The sequence below is a fragment of the Sander lucioperca genome, chromosome 15 (genome assembly GCF_008315115.2).
Source record: "Sander lucioperca isolate FBNREF2018 chromosome 15, SLUC_FBN_1.2, whole genome shotgun sequence".
In the NCBI taxonomy this organism is placed as follows: domain Eukaryota; kingdom Metazoa; phylum Chordata; class Actinopteri; order Perciformes; family Percidae; genus Sander; species Sander lucioperca.
This window is the reverse complement of record NC_050187.1, coordinates 20,426,267-20,446,746: the sequence shown is the minus strand read 5'-3', so window position 1 is coordinate 20,446,746 and position 20,480 is coordinate 20,426,267. Positions and strand designations below refer to the sequence as shown.

Here is a 20,480-nt window from a genome sequence, read left to right as displayed (position 1 = left end):
AGGCTTTGTAGCTGTTTCCATGGTGATGCTGCCATAAGAGTGAAGAAAGTGCCAATTATTGTGTTTGAGTACTTTCACAAGTAGTCTGAAAAGATTGTCTCATTTTGCAGCCATTTCTCTCTACAGAGCGAGACTGCTGACTCTCCTTGAAAACACAGCAATGACATTTTGCATCAAATGTAGATATAAAGCTTTTAATAACCCAAATATTACAGTTATTACTGATTTGTTTTGCAGTCATGACATTATAATAGATCAGTTTCATTGACCTCTATTTGACTGTAATGTCTGTCCATTTGTGTAATGAAGTGATCTTAAGCAGGCTGAAGAAAATGTCTGAGGAATGGATGATGAACATTTTGGCTCAGTACCAGCTAGAATAATTGACAACACATCACAGTTGTTTTCCCCGAGGTCATTACTCAGAAAGATCAACTACATGCAGATGGTGCTGGTGAAATGAATCCCCCTTAGTGTAGGTCGGTAGTGTCAGGCTAGTGCTTGAACAGAATTTTACAACGCAAACCTTATATGCACACTTGGCCTACATTGGTATTGTCACGTTTTAACCTTGCCAAATTAAATATAATAAAAAAAAAAAATCAATATTTAGTTTATGGGTGTGTCTTTATCTCACACCTAAGTGCTGACGCATATATGTATTCTGTCTGCAGAACGAGCTGTAGGTGACGGGGAGAGGATGCTGGATGTGCTCCAACGATGGGGACAACATAGGGCCGAGGTGCGCTTCTTCCTGCGTCACAATCGAGCCCCTAGCAGGGAATCGGGTAGGTGTCCATCTCCAACACACAGCCCAACCGCACAAACAACAGATAATGAAGCAGAAGCAAGGGTTTCTATGGTCACTTCTCTCACTTCAGAGTCAGGGTTTGAATGAGGGCAATCCTCAGAGAAAAGACATTTGACACCAATGTAGTAAACTCCAGAGATGCCTGCAGCTTCTAAACGTACACACATCCACTCTGGCGTTAAGGATTCATGAAAGGAAATGTACATTAACAGCTCGTTTGAGGCTGAGAATGACCCAGACAACCTCTCCTCTTACACTACAGAGGTTTGGAGGTGGTACTATAAAGACTGCCTTTATTCAGGAAAGGATTTTATATTAGCAGGCCTCAAATCCTTGAAAAAGCCTTATTTAGCCTTAATGTTGAAGGCCAGGCTGTCCCAGTCACATCGTCATAAGCCTGTTACTTTTCAGTTTTCTTAGGAAAAGAAAAAACAGAAAACTCTAGTAGTTTGGTCGTGCGCTATCCTCTCAGCCCCTAGTTGCGTAACTAAGCCTTTTTACCCCTCACAGCTTGAGTCTGGCCAAGGGATTAGATGGCTGTTTTCCCTTCCTGTTATCTTAGCCTGCTCTTTTTTCCCACACTATTAACTTAGCTCAGTGTTTGCAACACAGTGGTGACCTTTCTTTTTTTTTTTTGCTGTATTTTTTTAAGGACAGGTGCATTTGGTCTCCTGTTTCTGTGGTGTTAATATTATTTATGGAAATACTGATGTACTCAGTCCTGTAGTCATGAGTCATTTAAATGTTTACACTTCCTGATGCTGTGCCGGCATGTGCTTTCTCACCAGGTGAAAGGACAAAATATACAGTATTCTCTGCTCAATTGAGCTAGCTAAGTAATCTCACAATGTGACTTATTAAATTTTAGCATGGTGTTATGTTCACACCAACACATAACCAGTGCATGTATTTAAGATGTGGTACTGTATGTCAAGGGTCATCTAAAACCATTATGCAAGCTAAAGGGCTTTGGTTGTGTGCCAAGGCTTTAAGGTTGTGATCTGGATTGCCAGCCCCCCCCCCCCCCTCCCTTAGCTGTCAAATGCCAGTAGCATGGTTGGATATAAGTGCATTCATGTACACAGACAAGCACATGCACACACAATTGTGGGACCCATAACAGACGGTTATGTATTCGTTTAAATCCTGAGATTATGGCAAGTCACAAAGAGCACTGATCCTAGTTGTTTCCCAGAGGAGCTAAGATCATTCAGCACTAGCCAGTGCGAGTTTTGCCGAGCTGTCTACTGATCTACACCATCCTCTGCAGCAAGTCTAGATAAAGCTGTACAGTGTGTACCCTTTTTTTGTCAGAAAAGTGACAGACAAAAAGGCATGGGGACGTTCTTTTATCATTTCAGTTAATTTTTCACAGTTGTCGGCAAAGGCCAAAGCTGTTTCATGGTTTGGACTAAAGTGAGGCAGTCGCCTTAGATGAAGATCTACAGTAGATTGTGATATCTGATGAAGTCTACTATTTGGTTGGTTACTCAGGTGGGTCAAGAGGCTCAGAGCAGAAGAGGAATGGAGTGAAGGGTCCCCCAGACAGAAGAATGGAGAATGGGGTGAGTTTGTATGTCTTCTTTTTAGACAATTTGAAATGCGTTCAGCAGGATGCTTCCATTGTTTTTTTGACAGACTATTTTTGATATGTCTATGTTGATGTATTTTTATTGTTTTGTTGTCCACCCCAAGCATAAACAGACAATTTTAATTTTAATTTTAATAATTTTAATTTAAGAAGAACAAAAGCCCTGGAACTAATTTACACAGACTTTTTGCTGCACCTCATTGGAATAACAGAATAACAGTCATAGCTTCCCTGGCTCATTGCAAGTAGAGGATATTTTGATGCATCACCACCACCACTTTCATTCCTGTTATGTGGGTCATATATTTTTATTATTAACATAAATTTTGTGACCTAGTTTGTTTCTTTATAATGAACAACAAGCCAACTTGATGATTTGCTGAGGGCAACTAATTAATTCAATTCAAAAACACCCTGCAGTGTATAAATGCGAATGAAAAATGTATCAGTGCATCATAACATGGACATGACTGTTTAAATAATTATCAAGTTGAGAATGTCACTTGAGAATAAATGTGCTGTTATGAATTCTAAAATCACAAAAAGGCCTACATTGGTCCTCATTTTAAGGGTTTGAATAGAAAGGTAAAGGGATGTTTTGTCTCTTGCTGCTTTTGCATTTCTGACTTCAAGGCTAGACTTGTTGTCTTGTATTAGACCTTAAAGTGGACTTATTATTATTATTATTATTATTATTATTATTATTATTATTATTATTATTATTATTATTATTATTATTATATAGCATTTTCAGGTTCATACTTGTTTTTTGTGATTCTACTAGAACATGTTTACTTGCTGTAATGTTCAAAAAACACTTTACTGTTACTGTATTCACTGTATGAGACACTCTGTTGGAGCGTCTGTCTCTTAAGCCCTCCAGAAAAAGCCCAGTCTGCTCTGATTGGTCAGGGCATGTCCGCGAGTCTCTGATTCTCCACTGTTGTTTCACTCCGGAGCTTGAGACTGAGTGCAACGGAGTATATAGCAGGACTTTGTACCATGAAAAATCACCAATAAAGCCTTCTAAACCAAATACTACACAACCGGACATGTCCCAGCAGTAATGTGACCCGAAAGTGGGGAGAAATTACTAACATTGGCAGCCAACATTACAGCTATCTGGCGTTAACATGCAGCTATCTAATATTTAGCAGTAGGCTAACGTTAGATTGTAATGGAATGGAGCAGCAGTTTTTACCATCAAAAATCACAGATAAAAGCTCTAAACCAAATACTACACAACTGCACATGTTCCGGCAGTAATGTGACCCTAACCCCGAAATTGGGGAGAAATTACCAACATTGGCCGCCAAGATTACAGCTATCTGGCGTTAGCACGCAGCTACTGTAGTTAGCAGTGGACACTAATAGATTATAGCAACACTTTCTACCGTCAAAAATCACAGACAAAGGCTTTTAAACCAATTACTACATTACTGGTAATGTTTCAGGAGTAATGTGACCTGGAATTCGGGAGAATTTAACAACATTGGCAGCCAAGATTACATCTTTTACTGCCGTTAGCATGTAACTACATGTAGCAACATGTAGCTTAAAAAAACATTTCAGTCGTTCCAGCCTGGAGCAGATGACCAATCATAAAAGGCCGGCGTGTAGTTGCGTAACACTAAGCAGAAAGAAAAAACTGTTGAAACCAGAGCGTTCAGAACAGTTGGAAATCTGAACGTTTTAGCTCGCGGGGATTTCTCTGAAATACGTTTACCTCATTATTTGAGCCACGTTTAACATGAAAATCTGGCATTATAACGTTATAGATATGACAGAAAACACAGAAAAGCATAGTAGTTCCACTTTAAATGACTGTCGATAGAACATGTATTACAACACTGGATTGAATGTGTTGTCTTTTGTCCTTTGTCCCTCTATTTATCCATGCCCAGGTGGCGACACCCCGGATGGACATGACGCTGGCCGAACTACAAGAGATGGCTGCCAGACAGCAGCAACAAATAGAAGCTCAACAACAGCTCCTTGCTTCCAAGGTGCATAAAGACTGAGTACAAGATGAAAGGGGAGATAGGGACTGGTAGAGAGATGGGTAGATACAGGGGATGAGGAGGTTTAAGTGGCGGAGATCAAAGTCAAAGCCATAGGAGGAGAGACAAAATAATGGAGCAAGATTAAAGAGGGGGTTATTGAGCGAATGTGGGGAGATGGTACACAAAACAAAGGTACTAAACAAGTCTAGTGCACTTACGGAAATAAAGATGCTAATAGTGCATGTGGTAGTTGTGATAGACAGGTTAGATGACTTGTGGATGGCTGCAGGTGTAGTGTTTTATAATTTGAGAAGCCTGAGACAGCTGCCTGCCTTCAATTCTCACTGTGCAGGACTCGTCTGATATTTAAAAGATGTCTTTTTCTTGCTTAGGACGTGTTTCTCAGCCTACTCAGGATGGTGGGAAAGACAGCAGACAGGCGTGATATAATTAAATACTTGGCTGACCATTTTTCCTCCTATGCATTTTTTTGTTCCTGCTAAGGCACGTTAGAATGTTTCCATTCTGCTGATCCATACATATGTACTGTATTAAGATAGCTTTAAAAAAAAAAAAAAAAAAAAAAAAAAAAATTAACTTGTCTTTTTTTATTTTATTTTTTATAAATGTATTTAGATGTGCCCTGCAGGCTGCAACCTGTGTCCTTGACCCACTTTAGCATTCTGATCCAAGCAACTGTTGCCTGAGGATGATATAGCATTCCAAGGAATGTAGCTTCAAACAGTCATGTATATTTGCATACAAGCCAAGTAAACAACAGGCATTACCATCAGCACACATCGCCTGGTACTTTTCCTGAAAAGAGACTGTTGTGTTCTCTTAGAACCTGTTTGGGAGAGCTCTGACGGGTGTATAACACACTGTGTCATAGTTCAAGACTGATGATTGATTTTAAAAGTATCTTAATCTTTATTTAACCATGTATGTTAATATAAAAAGCATTCCTAACAGCCTGCAGGGGCAGTTACAGTACAGGGGAATCATATTCTTACGTCAGCCCTTTTAATGCTAGCCCCTAACCTTTTACCAGAGTGGGTAGTTCAGTGCCTTGCCTGAGGACACTTGGACAGCAGCTGTTGAGGAAAGCATAACTTGGTCATGGATTACTCATAAATGAAAGTTAACAGGAATACGTCTGTTTAATTATGTTTCTGACTTTTCCTCTATGCTCCCTGTCTCCTCTCTTTTGTCTCTTCAGGAGCAGCGGCTGCGCTACTTGAAGCAGCAGGAGCAGCGTCAGCAGCAGCAGGCCTCGGAGCAGGAGAAGCTGCAGCGCCTCCGAGAGAATATTGAGAACCAGGAAACTCGGCTCAAGAAGGTCCGGGCCCTCAAGGGCCAAGTGGAGCAGAAGCGCCTCAGTAATGGCAAACTGGGTAAAGCTCATGGACTTAGTGAATTTATGAATGGAGGCCTGCTCGGAATATTGTATGACTGGAAGCGTGGGGTATTTGATTTTCTTAGGGTTAGGGTTTCTTTCTTTAACTTTCTGTCTTCATGATATTCTGTCTCTCACCTCCCCGGCTCCATCATCTTCACGCACCTTCTCTCTACCTGTGGTTCCCTTTCCCCACCTCCCTCTTGTTTTCATGCCTCTCCCTCTCCAGTGGAGGAAATAGAGCAGATGAACAACCTGTTCCAGCAGAAGCAGAGAGAACTAGTGATGGCTGCGTCCAAGGTGGAGGAGCTTAGCCGACAGCTGGAGTTGCTCAAAAATGGCAAAATGGACAACTTCAATGACAACCAGAGCTCTGTGGCTGAACTAGATCGCCTCTACAAGGAGCTACAGGTGTGCAGAAATAAAATTGACAAGATAAAATTCAACACAAGAACAAAATTGAGCTCCAAAGACAATATTTGTTTTAATGAGCATAAATGTTGCACTAACTTCTCTTTGTCCTAATGTCTTGTCCTTCTTGGCGGTCAGCTGAGGAACAAGCTCAACCACGATCAAAACTCTAAGTTGCAGCAGCAGAGAGAGGGCCTGAACAAGCGCAACCTGGAGGTGGCTGCCATGGACAAACGGATCAGTGAGCTCCGAGATCGGCTGTGGAAGAAGAAGGCAGCCCTGCAGCAGAAGGAAAACTTGCCTGTAAGTATTATCACACCACAATAACATAAACACAATCACAAAACCTGATTCAGACCCCCCTCAGGTGTCAACTTTTATATTTTGTGTATTGTGTTCACGTAGCTTTAATTGTTATTGTGACTTTCTAACTAAATTTGTCAAGCCATTATTATTCATATCTGCATATAAGTGATGGGAATGGTTTTGGTCAGAGCTCCCCCTAGTGGCCACATAATAAAGGCTGTTTGTGTCTCTCTTTATCTCCGGAAGCCTCAGATTCCCTGGCATTCAGAGCTCACCCATGCCAATGTAAGGCTTCTTAACCTCACTATCTTCTGTGTGGGAAACCTAGTGAGCCCCTCACTTGAAGGAGTCCACTCCTATTCGTCTTTTTTCGTTCTTCGATCTCTCTTTCTGAGCTAGCTCGTGGGGTTATATCATTGTTTTGAGCATGTCACAGAGTTGCATTTGAGTTTACACTCCCACTTCTTCACTCAGATGTCTTTTCAGTCCCATTTGGCAGAAACAACTTCTGAATATGAGAGAGGAGTAATGAGTGCAGGCTGACATCTCAGTAGGGCAGGAATGTCAGAGGAGATGTTATCTTTTCTGGCTGCACAGAAACCGGAAAGGGCGAATAATCAGTTGACTTAAAGCAAAAAAAAACCTCTAACTAAAAAACATGGCCTTTTCAAAACACATTTATATTAAAATACATGACTGGATTTAACCCATACTAGAAATTAGCAATCTAAATAATCCAGTGTTTGTACTAGCTCTAATAAGTGTTAAAGGTTTGGCTTTGAGTTCGCTGCCTGGTGGCTCGCTGCTCCTCTGCACCTCTCTCTCATTTCTAGGAGTTGTTTTGAACACAGGTTGCCATGGGAATGTAAATAAGAGTCAACAGAGACGAAGGAAGAAAAAAACATGCTTACTGCTTGAGGTTGAATGCTTGTGTCAGGATAGCAAAGATGTAAGGGTGGCCAAAAAGAATACATAAACATTCTGCTTAAATGATGGATGATTTTATGTTTACCCTCTTAGTTAACATGAGCCATTTTACTCCTCTAAGCAGTCATTTCTTTAATTATGTTTCCCTGATCAGGTCAACTTCCTCTCAGACATAATTAATGTGTTTTATTGGCCTTCAACATTAACTTTCTTTCTTTCAACCAAATTAACATTCAACCAATTAACCTCAACACTTGTTTTTCATTATATAATACTGATTCACAACTTTGTCACCTCAAATCACAAAGCTGTTTGCATTCAGTGCCATCAGGTTCTTTTCTTTCTGTGTTGTACAGTAGATACAAAAGATAGCCTTCTTATTTTGCAGCATGCCATGTTTACTCTACATTACTTTACAAGATCTAAAGTGACTTATAAGTTAGAACATAAATAATAAAAAATAATTTATATTTAATATATTCTTCTGAAGCTCTGCTGGAAGCCTTTTAGATAAAGTAGCAACCTGCACCCTATCCAACTTTAAAGAAGCCCAACTTCTCTTTGATGTTCCCTTGACTAATATAATAAAATAGGAACAGAACAGAGAAAGGTGTGTGCAGGCCTGAATAGGCCTTAGTGAAGAGGTGATTTACCCACACCCTGCCTGGAATCATAATGAGTAGGCCTTTTTCACACTAGCACAAAGACACACTCCATCCAAGCTGCTCTCTCCTCCAACCAAACAGCAAGCGTCTGGCTGACATCACCCAACAAGCACGTATAAGAGAGCTGCCAGCCTAGAGTCATCCTGCACCGTCTTAGTGACATAGTTCAGGAAACACTTAGAAAAGGCTCATATTAGATTGGAAAAAGGGAATTATTTGGTATTTTGAACTGCTGTTGCATGTTTGTGCTTTTGTTTTTTTCAAGAATGGCTATCCTGGTAAAGAGAGGGCTTCAAAAGACACTCATCTTCAGGTAACTAAACTAGTACTGGAGCGGAACATAAGTGTCCCTTTTCTTTCTGATTTGATCTCTTCAGTATGACTTGACACATCCGATTCTATTAGTTCTTTTTTGCTTCAGACTCTTGATGGGCAAAGGGAGCCATATTTATCTTGTTTTAAAGGGACAGCTTGTCATAATGAAATCAGCTGTAGGTTTTTGTCCAGGGGTTGAGCTGTATTTTTGAAAGAGGTACTAAGTACTTAACCCAGGTTTGAAGTGAATGTTAATCATTCTGTTTATTGGCATTTCATTTCTTCTGTAAGATGTTGTATCTATGATAAAGTCAATATCTTCTAACTTCAAGATGTCTCTAATTAAGCCTTAAATTAAGATACAGGATTTAAGAGGCTGTACTGCCAGTGTGGATTAAAATCACTGCAAGATGTTCCATTGCATGTTTTATAAAAAAAAAAAAAAAAAAAAAGCACCATGCTGCTAACAAAATGAGAGGGTATGAATATTTAAAATCTCGGTGGATTGCCGATTTGTCACATTTATAGAGATCCATGGTCCTCAGAGAAACATGACCTAAAATTCCACTTGTCCCAGACGTCACTTTATGATATGTAAACCTTTAAAAAAATGTCACGAGTGTCTCACTGTAATGCCCATTCTGCTAGCACCATCCACAGGTTAGAAAAATGAAGAAGACTGACTTACAAATCTTCGAACACTTCCACACTGACCAGATTAAATCTTTTTGATTTGAGTAGCATTATAGCCCGCTCTGGCGCCACCCTCAGGCTAAAGTTTACATTTTAGCCTCCCTAGTAATGTAATAATGTAAGAATATGAAAGTTGTCTCCCTATTTTTCATCTAATCATATTATCTAAAAAGAATTTGTTACATAATGAACATTACAGCCTCAGAGGGCTGCTATAGACTTTTAAGTGTTGTTGATTAGTGCCTCAATGTTAACTTAATCTTTGATACTTATACTTATACTCAATGTTTTTTTGTATTAATAAAAAACATCAGATTAGGTTTTGTTTACCATTTTGTTATCTATTAGTTTATGAGTCTGAACAGTGTGTTCTCTCTCTCTCTCTCTGCTGTAATACAAGATCTTATAGATTACTCTCACTGACCTTTGACACTCTAACAGCCTCCTCTTATTTTTTTCTCTCCTACCCGTTCACTGTACAGGTGCCCTCTGATGGCCAAGCTGGACAGCAGTCAGGTCCGTCTCGCGTGGCGGCGGTTGGCCCATACATCCAGTCGTCCACCATGCCCAGGGGCCCAATGAGGCACGACCTGCTTGTAAAACCAGCCTACCCGGACGGCACTGCCACCCTTCCAGCCCACGACCCACAGAGCAAGGCCGGCACAGGTGAGCAGCCAGAGACAACACACTGTCGGCAGCCTTTCACCTCTTAACCCAAGCCTTTTCCTTTCTGGCCATGACTCAGATCTCTGACTTGGAAGCAGGTCTTCGATTTGTCCCTCCTGTCTTTTTTTACATATAATTTCTTCAGCTAAATTTGGCGATTGCCGAGTCTGCACCAGCTCACTCAGGAGCAGAGTTAAAAAAGGAAGCTTAACATTTTCAGATCACAAATCTGTAAGGAAACCAACAGTAAAGAGTCCTCAACTACTGTTCCGTGTGTTCTTTGTGAATGTCATCATGGAGTTGGGTATGTTTTGTTGTAATTGAAATGTGACAAGACTGTCCTGCCTCCAGCAGGAGCAGAGGAGTCTGGGACACATGCTGATTGTGATGTCACTCTGAGCTCAGAAGGTATCTAGTTACCTCCTGGATGGTGTGTTTTGAGCCTGAACTTTAAAGTCTTTCCTCCGTCTCCTTGCATTTTCTGAAGAACTTTTGATATGTTTTGCTGTGAGTGAACCGGTTTTTGAAACAGTTTTTATTATTATAAGTCTCTTTGTGCCACTCTTCTTTTTTTCTTTTAAAATCAAGTTTGAGAGACGGTATAGAGTAAGCTGTCGTTACACCAGCACCCTCTCCCCACAGACTCCAGTAGCATGTGTGCTGTGTAATGGAAGGGAACGAAGTCTGGCCAAACCAATGAAGCACAAGAGCAACATATCCCATTTAAAAAATGTTCTTTGTGCCATTTTCTTTCTCAGTATTCTTTTCTCAGGCGCTCCATCTCTAGACTTACTCTCTTAGCCCTAACTCAGTCCCCCAGTGGATAGTGGGCCAGCAGTGCGCTTTATGTTATTAAAAATGAATGAGCCAACACTAAAATTAGTCATTACAAAACAACAGCAAAAGGGACCCTCCCCTCCCTCATTCCCTCTCTCACCTCCTCATCAGCCTGTGTTTTCCTATTTAAAGCAATTCCACATACAGGAAGTAAAAGTAACAGGTTTTTCCTAGTCTGTCATGATTTTGCACGCAATTATTTCTGCATGCTGAGTTGATTTTCAGTATGGGAAGAAGAGAGATGGGGATGAGCGGGTGCGCAGAGGAAACTGCTCTTAGTATACACCCATTCCCAGTTCTTCTCGATTAGGGACGTTGTGCATAGTATCAGGCAGGCTCCTGGGGGTTGTGCTGGTCTTTGCGTGGCCCCTCAGAGGGGCCCCTGCCTGGGCCCACAGCTTGTCTAGAGCAAAGGGAGATCTGGAGCTCTAAGGCTACTTTTGTTTTTCTTGTCTTTTGAATACATCTTCCTCAGAAGCCATGTTCTTGCTTAAGCCTCTGAAAGAGCTGCGGGCTAAGAGAAAAGGTACACACTTCTGTGTGTTTGTGTGCATGTGTGCTTCTCAATGGCTTCGTTCCTTTGTGCTTATTTTTCATGGGAGTGATTCTCACTGAAAAAGAATATGTGTGTATATATATATATAATTTCCTAGCTGGATCTTTGGTCCTGTTTGTTTGTTTTCCTGCTGTTTGTTAAAGCGGGTTTGTTGAGCTTTCTCCTCAGTTCTTTTTCTGCCGCTTTAAATGGGTCAGTTGGAACAAACGCATAACCTTCAGTTGAACTGACATTCTCTGTGGATTCTGACCAACCCAATTAGTTCTTGTTCGCAAAATCTGTGTGCGTTTGTTGGCATATTTGTACAACACCTCTTGAGAGGGAGCATTTAACTACAGGCTGCAGGCACTGCGATGGAAATCATCATATATTTACCATCTTTGAAATGATGCTAATCTTGCTAGTTGCAAGAGCCCCATGCTTTTGTGGCTCATCTAACTGTGGATGTCTGCAGACATGCATGGCCACTGGCTGGGTCTTGGTCAGTCAACCAAAACAACAAATGATGAGTAACGAGGGAGGCAAAAATGCTACAGAATCCACGGTTCTTTTTCAAAAATCTATGATGTGTGACTCGGTATAACACACACCTATGGGAACTTATGGATAAATAATGGCTGAAGCTAGTTTCCGATGTGTACTGGTGCTTTGTTTTATCTTCTATGTGTAAAATTTAAAATGACATCCTAACATTTAAACACTCTCTGCCTCTCGTTTGTGCCTTCTTCTCTCCCTCCTCTCCTGCTGATCCCCCAGGCCTTCAGCCATCCAAGCTGGCAGACTGGGACTCTTCAGGTCCAGAATCCACCACCAACGGTCATGGTTCAGCTTCAACACTGCCACGAATGACCTCTCACTCCAACTCTAACACAGAACAAGGTAAGGGACACGCACAAACATCACGTGCACTGTGCACATACAGCCTCTCCACATGAACTGCACTGCAATCCCTTCCTGCAACTGTGAAAACAGTAATGTGGCAGAACAAAAACTTCCAAAGGGGGTTTTATCCTGTCTTTCTATAGAATCACACTGTGTCTGAACATGAAACAAAACTGATTACTGCTTTTACATGGGGTTTGTGTTAAGATGAGACAGAACTGAAGCGGGACAGGAAGGTGCGTCCATTTTCTATGTTCGAGCCAACGGAGGCTCCCACTACCTCCCTCCGCAAAAACCAGAGCAGTGATGACCTGGTCAGGGACGCTCAGGTGAGAGGGAACGGAAACACACTCCTTACATCGTCACAGGAAAAATCACTAGTCAGATTTGGTTATCAGCAGGAATACACCCTGGCATCTAATTTGCTATCTCTCTTTCTTCTCTCATCTCTCCAGTCTGCTCCAAAAGCTCCAGTCAAGGTGCCTCCTCCTGTTCCCACCAAACCAAAAGGCCCTGGTGCCATGCCCTACGGCAAACCAGGTCTCAACACGGGCACCTTCCCCAAAGCCAAGCCCCACAGCCAGCAGCCCCCGGCTGCTCAGGGCCGCAACCCTCTCCCGCCCTCACAAAGCCAGACACTCCCCCTACCCTCCAAGCAGGACACTCCACCTGCAGCCACGGTACGGCCCTTCACCCCAGAGCTGCCCTCCTCCAAAGATGCCAGCCTGAGTAAGCCCCAGACCTTAGCGGCCAGCTCCATTTACTCCATGTACACGCAGCAGCCTGGCTCAGGGAAGCCTTTCAACCAGCCTGGGGTGCAAGGCGCTCTCAACAGGTCTCAGACCCGCACCAATGGATTTGTCAGTGGTAAGAATATCCAGTAGTAACTTTTTTGAATTTAGTCCATGAACAGTGTTGTTGAGGTGACACAGATGAATAGGGTCATTGTCCTTTGGGTTTCTAGATAGTTGCCTCAATAGGAGTAGGTCATGAACGCATTATTTGTCTATAGGCTTTGTCTATACGCTTACTTCTTCCATGATCTGAGAGGGTCCTGTCTTAGAACAAGCTTCGGTTACACAGTGCATTTAGATAGATTACACGTAGAAATAGAATGTCACACTTTGAGTTAAACATAAATCTGCTGTAACACACAAAATCAAAGAGTATATGTGCACATGTCAAGCTACAGGTTTACATATCAGTCTCTGAAGTAAGTATCATTTTGAGTGAAATCAACATTAAATCTGAAGACTAATGCTGGAGTACAAAAACAAGTTATGACTACCAAATCTAAACACAAGATCTACATGTAAACAAGGGTTTTAATAGTATCTTGTGTCACTGGAGATATATTCACTGTAAGGTCAATCTGCCCTGCTTCTCTTCAGCATCCTCAACAAGAAATATTCACACACCACTGACCAGAGGAGCAGCTAGGGAGGCTAAGCCATTTGTTACATCTTCCCTTTACAAACACAATCATAGGCAACTGTACCTGCTGCTTCTAACTGGAATTGTGGAAAGGAAATGGAACACATGTTTGTCTGTTCTGAGGATTTTCATGTAATCCAGGCTAGATCTGTAAAATATCTGTAGAATACGATACTATTATTATATAGACATTTAAGGGAAACAGGAAAAAACGGATAAATAAATGAGAGATCCCCTCCTGGCAGATAGAGATGGAAAAGACAAAGTACCGAGTCTGAGTGTAATAGAGAGTGAGTATAATAGGTCCAATTAAGTAATTGTTATACCGTAATTTAGACTGACCTTGTAATTGATTTATAAAAACAAAAACATTGTACTGACTTCAGCATGGCCAGTTGTTAGTTATGAATTATGAAGGTGTGCAGTATTTAATGTCTCATAGCTTAAGTTCAAAGATAAATTACCAGAACAGTATTTCAAGTGCATCCATAATTGATATCAGGTGAACATTTTTGACCAATGTTCCCTTCAAGCCATAATTTATATTTAATACAAAAATGTCATTGAGCCACAGGTTTAAAAAATGAAACGAGCAGATATCTTTACAGCCATTAAAAAAACTCAAGCAATATGTTGGTGGAAAAAGTATCTTGTTTTTGTCTGATCTGTCTTAACAGTATTTATCACTGCATCTTTTGCTTAGCGCGTTAAGTCAGGTGGTAGGGTTTGAATACAGTATCTTAATTGGATACTAAACGATTAATTAGCATGGTGCTATTCCTTTTGTTATCATCAGTTTAAGGCTCCATCTTGTAATTATCACACTATGATAATTTGCTTTGGGAAAGAAAGTAGTTCATACTGTAAGTGATAGAGAACAAAGGGACAGTCATTAGGTAATTAGTGTGGTATTGGTAGTATCTCTGTAGACATGGCAGTTGTAACACTTGTTTCCTATCTATGTTTGCAGTGTACGGTAAACCAGTGATCCCCAGTGGAGGCTCCCTACATCCAGAGAACCCGTACATGGACCGACGCTCCCCTGCCCTAGAATCTGAGGTTGACCACAATGGAGCCAACAACATGGGTCCCAGCCCAACTGAGGGCCCTCAACCAGAAACAGAGCGCACCCCCCGGCCCCTCAGCCCCACCAAGCTGCTTCCTTTCATTTCCAACCCATACAGGCATCAGAGTGATGGTGACCTGGAAGCCCTAAGAAAGAAACTCTACAATGCCCCAAGGCCCCTGAAGAAACGCAGCTCCATCACTGAACCAGAGGGTCCTGCAGGGCCCAACATTCAGAAACTCCTCTACCAGAAGACCACACTGGCAGCTATGGAGACTGTGACTACACCAACCACTCCCACCTATGCTGGTGAAGCAGAGAAGGCGACGGAGGGATCTGTGGGGCCACATGTTCCAAGCCCTCCGAGTGGTGCAGAGAACCACCCATCAGAAACGGGACAGACTCTGGAGGGAGGTCAGCTCTCGTCTCACATCCCAGGTGCTAATGTCCCTGTTCCAGCACCTGCTGAACAGAACAAACCATCTTCAGCCATCCCAGAGAGCGAGGACATTATCCCACCTCCTCCCCCATCCCACCCAGCTCCCAGGCCAGATGACGCTCTTTTCCCACCACCACCAATTGCTGGCTTGGAGGACTCAATGGCCAGCCTGCCCCCTCCACCTCCAGAAGGCTTCCTGGAAGAGTTCCCCCCCTACCCACCACCCCCATACCCCAGTGGAGCAGAGCAGGACAGCTTGGGAGAAGACACTTTTACCATGAAGGCACCTGAGGTCACTGGCCAGGTCACTCTGCCACCGGTATGAATCACAATGTTAAGCTGCTGAATCACTATTATTGTGTAGCTCTCAGTTGTCTTGTTTGTCACTACAGTCCTAAGTCTACAGTATAGATTAACCTTTGTGTGCTTTTGTGCTGAATGTGTTTTTAAATCCCCTCACACTCATTTGTTTGTTAGTACCACAGGGGCAGATCATGAGTTACAGTTAGTGCAAATTCTACAATTTAATGACCTGCTGTTAACAGAAGTGACCTGGTCTGATGTTATATAATTTGATAATCAAGTACTGCTATTGTTTCTGGAGAAAATGGGCCTTTTATTTGCTTACACTAAGCGGATACCCACCCCACCTTTCCCCATTCTGTATTGAAAATAAAGACCAGTTTACATTTGTTAAGCTCTTAGTAAAACTCCTTAAGTGGATTTTGTGGTGAGGTGGCAGGTTTTAAACCCAAAAGAGCAAACCAATGCCATTATGACCCATTTCCCCCCCCCCCTGCTTCCCTCCTTTTGTCACCTCAATTTAAGACCTATTTGGTTGCATAATCATGGTTTTAGAAAAAATCCATTTGTTTCTGGATGAACTGGATTAGCAATGCAGTTAGAGCTGGAAAACAAGTCCCTCCTCTGCTCTCAGTCCAGATTGAATTGAATTGAGAGTGGACGCTTCCATCTCAGCAGGACAGACTTCAGGATGAGACTTTGCAGTCTCATGTTATATTTGTCTTCTCTGTATTGTAATGGCTGATCATTTGTGTGATACACTGTTATGATTGTGTCTTTAGGGAAAGAGGACCAACTTACGCAAGCTTGGCTCTGTACGCATCGACCACGACATGAGAGTGAAGTTCAACCCGCTGGCTCTGCTGCTGGACTCTTCTCTGGAGGGAGAGTTTGATCTGGTCCAGAGAATCATCTATGAAGTAAGACATTCTCTCCACAAGAAACTTTTGCTATGTATTATAACATTGTTATAATGTTTAAAACCAACCACATAATGAAAGTGTTTTATTTGGCTTCTTTTTCTGCTGTGTTAGTCAGCTACCGTTGTATCACAAAAGTTTATATTAGAAATATCCAAAAGTAGTAATATTTTTTTATTTATTTATTATTATTTGCTTGTGCTAAAATGAAATGAAATGTCTCCCTTCACCCTCTTGTAATTTTTCAATCACAGGTGGAGGATCCCAGTCAGCCCAACGATGAAGGCATCACTGCTCTGCACAATGCCGTCTGTGCCGGACATACGGAGATTGTCAAGTTTCTGGTTCAGTTTGGTGTCAATGTCAATGCTGCTGACAGTGACGGCTGGTAAGTTCAAGTTCACTGGTGACGTGGTTGGTCAGCCTCAGACAAGTCCCAACTGTTATTAGTTATATTATTATTATATATTTAGTTTTTTTCAACTCTGATTATCATCCTGCAGTATGAGCTGGTCAGCAACATAAACTTGAATGCAGTGTAGTCCCTCCAATTGTAATCACCAAAATCCAAGTCATTAAATGAAGTATTTTGAAAGTCTTACTCTATAGTGGTTAGTGTTCCTCATCTCCCGCCCCTCTGTTCTTACCTCCTCTTCCTTTTCCTTCCTCACCCACCCACAGGACACCTCTTCACTGTGCTGCATCCTGCAACAATGTGCAAGTGTGCAAGTTCCTGGTGGAGTCTGGCGCGGCAGTGTTTGCTATGACTTACAGCGACATGCAAACGGCAGCTGATAAATGTGAAGAGATGGAGGAGGGCTATACCCAGTGCTCTCAGTTCCTCTATGGTCAGTGAAAGCTTTATTGTTTTTGTCTGTGTTTTTTGTTATATGTTGTGCATGCTTTGTTCCTTTTTTACATTTTTAATTTTATTGTGTCCTGTGTCCATGTTTATGTCAGAAGCTCACTACCCTCGAAATCTTTTTGTGCTTATTATTGTTCTATTATTTTAAATATCATATTGTCTACCCTCAAGGTGTGCAAGAGAAGATGGGCATCATGAACAGGGGGGTGGTCTACGGTCTGTGGGACTACAATGGCGAAAACCCTGATGAACTGTTGTTCCGCGAGGGAGACTGCATGTCCATCATCCGCAGAGAAGACGAGGACGAGATCGAATGGTGGTGGGCACGCATGGGCGACAATGAGGGGTACATTCCCCGAAACCTCCTAGGGGTGAGTCAGTGAAACTGTAATGATGATAAGTGTGTATATTTTATGTAGAAGCATTTTATGTACAAATGTGCATTGTTGACATGTCTTCTTGTTTTTTCTAACAGCTCTACCCTCGAATAAAGCCAAGACAGAGAACCCTGGCTTAAAACACAAAGATCCCTGCACATTCCAGTTTGCCAGAACTCTACACACACACACACTCACTCACTCACTCACTCACTCACTCACTCACTCACTCACTCATGCACACACACACACTTACTCATGCACACCCACAGGCTTAAACAGACTGGGGAAGAGAAGGACACTGCTGAAATGAAGAGACAAGGACAGACCAAAAGATATGAAGGATCAACTATGAACTCTTTCTGGCACTTTTTTTCTGCATCTACAACAGAGGGATTCTCCCTCACTTATTTTTCCAGGCCACACTGTGTACTGGGTACTAAAGACACTATTGGCATTGTTTTCCTTTACTCCATTGTTTTTGTTGTTTTTGTACTTAGTGTCTGAAACTATTTCTGAACTGACAAACTCAAATGTTGGGATGTAAATGGAACAAGCAGTATTTTTATTGCTCCCTGTAATTTTTACACTTTTAAATAGTCTTTTAAAATGGGTTTTCTGGGCTACACACTTGGGGCTCAACATTGGATGAGGTGAACAAGTGGATGATGATGATGATAATGATGCTTTTGAAATGCTCTGTTACCATGACAATCTTTGGTGGGCTTGTTTCTCGTCATCTGTGTTGAGTGACTGTTCTGTCTTTATAACTGCACTAGAAGTAAAGTTTCAGTTGTGACCACCACTGTTCTGGCTAAACAAACAGAAAATGAGACGACAAAAACGGTGATTTGATTGATCTATTGCTGTTCATTCTGTGGCCTATGATACCCAGAAAGCCAGTCTGCTTTCCTGAATTGGCACATGGTTGAGATGCCATAGATACTGTGTATACATGTGTTTTTGTCATAAAAATAATGAAAAGTTACTGTAGGAATGATATTGTTATGAATATGGACTTTCAAACTCTTAGGAGGCTCTTTGACCAGGAAAATGTCATGAAGTATGAATTTAATATTTTCTTACAGCCATTTCATGACCATACAGTTATGTAAGAAGGCAAGCGAATTACCAGAAACCTTGACGTTTTGTAATAATCGCTAAGCGATGAGGACACTATATCGTAAAGTCATAGACAATTTCTTAAGTCAAATTAAATAATAAAAAAGATGGAACTATACAATATCAGTTTCCAGAACTCAGCTCATCACATATCTCTGTCAATGCAGATGTATTTATTTTTGTTACTTTTTTCTTTAGCCCTTTGGTCAGAACTATAACCACCAATGTACTCTAGTATTTCAAACATTTACAATAAAATACTTTATACTAAGTTTGTATAGTCTTCTTGTTTGACCACAAATACAGACTTTTCTCCAATTTTATGATCATTGTGATAAAAGTTAATAGAAACGTGGTTCTCCATGCCTATTGTTTTTATACACAATATTTGCTGCCCTCTGCTGGACAGAAGGTGACACTTTCACCTCCCAGAGCATGAGTCCAAATGTGGAAAAGAAACTGAGGCGTGGGAGCAGGTTATAAAATTGTTATATAAATGATACAGTACATAAAACTTGATTCAGGCTTTCATGAAAACAAAACCATTTTTTGAGTACCAATGTGATGTAGAGTGTTCTACACATAGACTATAAATAAAGATATTCAGTCTATGTGTAGACCGCTCTGAGCTTCCTGTTCATGTTATAACTAAATTACTTGTATCAGATATTGATAAAGTGTATTTTGGGCAATCCTTGTAACATGATCACCTGTTGTGTTAGTTTACAGTTAAGTACATTAATTTGTAAAATAAGCTAATTTTCTCTCCCAGTCCCTTTACAACAGGAAAATAACAAGCAGAAGAAAAAGACGTGGGAATAGCACACACCCAATTGAGCTTCACAAAGAGCGGGAGCACACAGGATTTAAAGAACCCATATTTAAGTAAGGTTAGGCTAAATTAACTTAATGATCCTGTAAATTGGTAGTGTTTGCAGTGTTGAATGGATGCACAAAGTTGTATACCAGCTATCTAATGTAAAGAAAAGGAAAACAGCTACTGACATTGAAGCTTTTTGTGAAAACATTTCACTTAAGAGAGAAGAAAAAATATTTTTCAATGACTCTTTATGGAATCTGAGATTTTTGGAGGGACAGAATCTATAGCAGCTATCAGTGGTAATGCATCTTGTCTGAATTAATAGAAAATATAGTATATGATGTGGTATAGTATAGTATATAGGCATACTGTAGACCTACTATATCATACTATAAGATATAGTATAAGGTGCAAAGTAATAGTAATAATTGTGTTTCTGTGTTTTGTGTGCAGGTATCTGCAGATTTCTGTAACAGAATGGCAGGCAGAGTGAAAACAGTTCAATCTATTTTTATTATTATTAGCAAGAACACAGTGGGAGAAAAACGTGCTGCACCTTGTGATGTAACTAATATATCCACAACATACTGCGTGTCCTTATATGAACGAATCACTCCACCACATTTTCAGGTACCTCTGTTGCCATGGTAACCTGCAATAGTGACGCTCCTTCCTCCATAGGCTCCAGTAAAGTTCCTCTGTTGTGTCCCTTTGTGAGTTTTTATGGGGTTAATGCAGCTGAATGTTTAAGACAAACCTCCATACGCTGCACAAATCCTCTGCTGAATTGCAATAGAGTTGAGATAAAAGGCTAAATTCAACTTCAACACTGCCCACTGAACATGACTAACTGCATTTATAATTGATACATACATTCATAATAGATTAAAAGTTCTGTATAAATTAGAGAAGGAAGTCACACGTGGAATGACAGATAGCTGCTTTTTTTTCCTTCCTTCCTTCCTTCATACTCAGAGCTCTCATTGAGCACACACACCCTTTGTGTTTTTATGAGCTGTGTGGAGAACTGCCGGGTGTACTGTGTGCACACAGATAAATATCTGATCTATGCAGT

At 41.2% G+C, this 20,480-nt stretch overlaps 1 protein-coding gene across 6 annotated transcripts in view; it reads left to right on the top strand.

Moving 5' to 3' along the window:
• Positions 1 to 18,857, top strand: part of tp53bp2a (tumor protein p53 binding protein, 2a) — a 32,081-nt gene extending 13,224 nt beyond the window's left edge. The window contains exons 4-23 of one of the 6 annotated variants that reach the window (XM_035992182.1): positions 675 to 788; positions 2,306 to 2,376; positions 4,307 to 4,408; positions 5,625 to 5,799; positions 6,031 to 6,212; positions 6,351 to 6,515; positions 6,765 to 6,803; positions 8,376 to 8,423; positions 9,601 to 9,784; positions 10,136 to 10,192; positions 11,097 to 11,147; positions 11,934 to 12,056; positions 12,267 to 12,388; positions 12,515 to 12,926; positions 14,464 to 15,317; positions 16,084 to 16,221; positions 16,476 to 16,609; positions 16,903 to 17,069; positions 17,258 to 17,457; positions 17,562 to 18,857. In XM_035992182.1, coding sequence (XP_035848075.1) covers positions 675 to 788; positions 2,306 to 2,376; positions 4,307 to 4,408; positions 5,625 to 5,799; positions 6,031 to 6,212; positions 6,351 to 6,515; positions 6,765 to 6,803; positions 8,376 to 8,423; positions 9,601 to 9,784; positions 10,136 to 10,192; positions 11,097 to 11,147; positions 11,934 to 12,056; positions 12,267 to 12,388; positions 12,515 to 12,926; positions 14,464 to 15,317; positions 16,084 to 16,221; positions 16,476 to 16,609; positions 16,903 to 17,069; positions 17,258 to 17,457; positions 17,562 to 17,603 — 3,380 coding nt within the window. In that variant the 3' untranslated portion in view covers positions 17,604 to 18,857. Of the gene's footprint in view, positions 1 to 674; positions 789 to 2,049; positions 2,145 to 2,305; positions 2,377 to 4,306; positions 4,409 to 5,624; positions 5,800 to 6,030; positions 6,213 to 6,350; positions 6,516 to 6,764; positions 6,804 to 8,375; positions 8,424 to 9,600; positions 9,785 to 10,135; positions 10,193 to 11,096; positions 11,148 to 11,933; positions 12,057 to 12,266; positions 12,389 to 12,514; positions 12,927 to 14,463; positions 15,318 to 16,083; positions 16,222 to 16,475; positions 16,610 to 16,902; positions 17,070 to 17,257; positions 17,458 to 17,561 lie in introns of those variants that run through there. The other 5 variants (XM_035992186.1, XM_035992183.1, XM_035992184.1 and 2 more) reach the window with 5 other exon arrangements.
• The last annotated feature ends 1,623 nt before the right edge of the window (positions 18,858 to 20,480 follow it).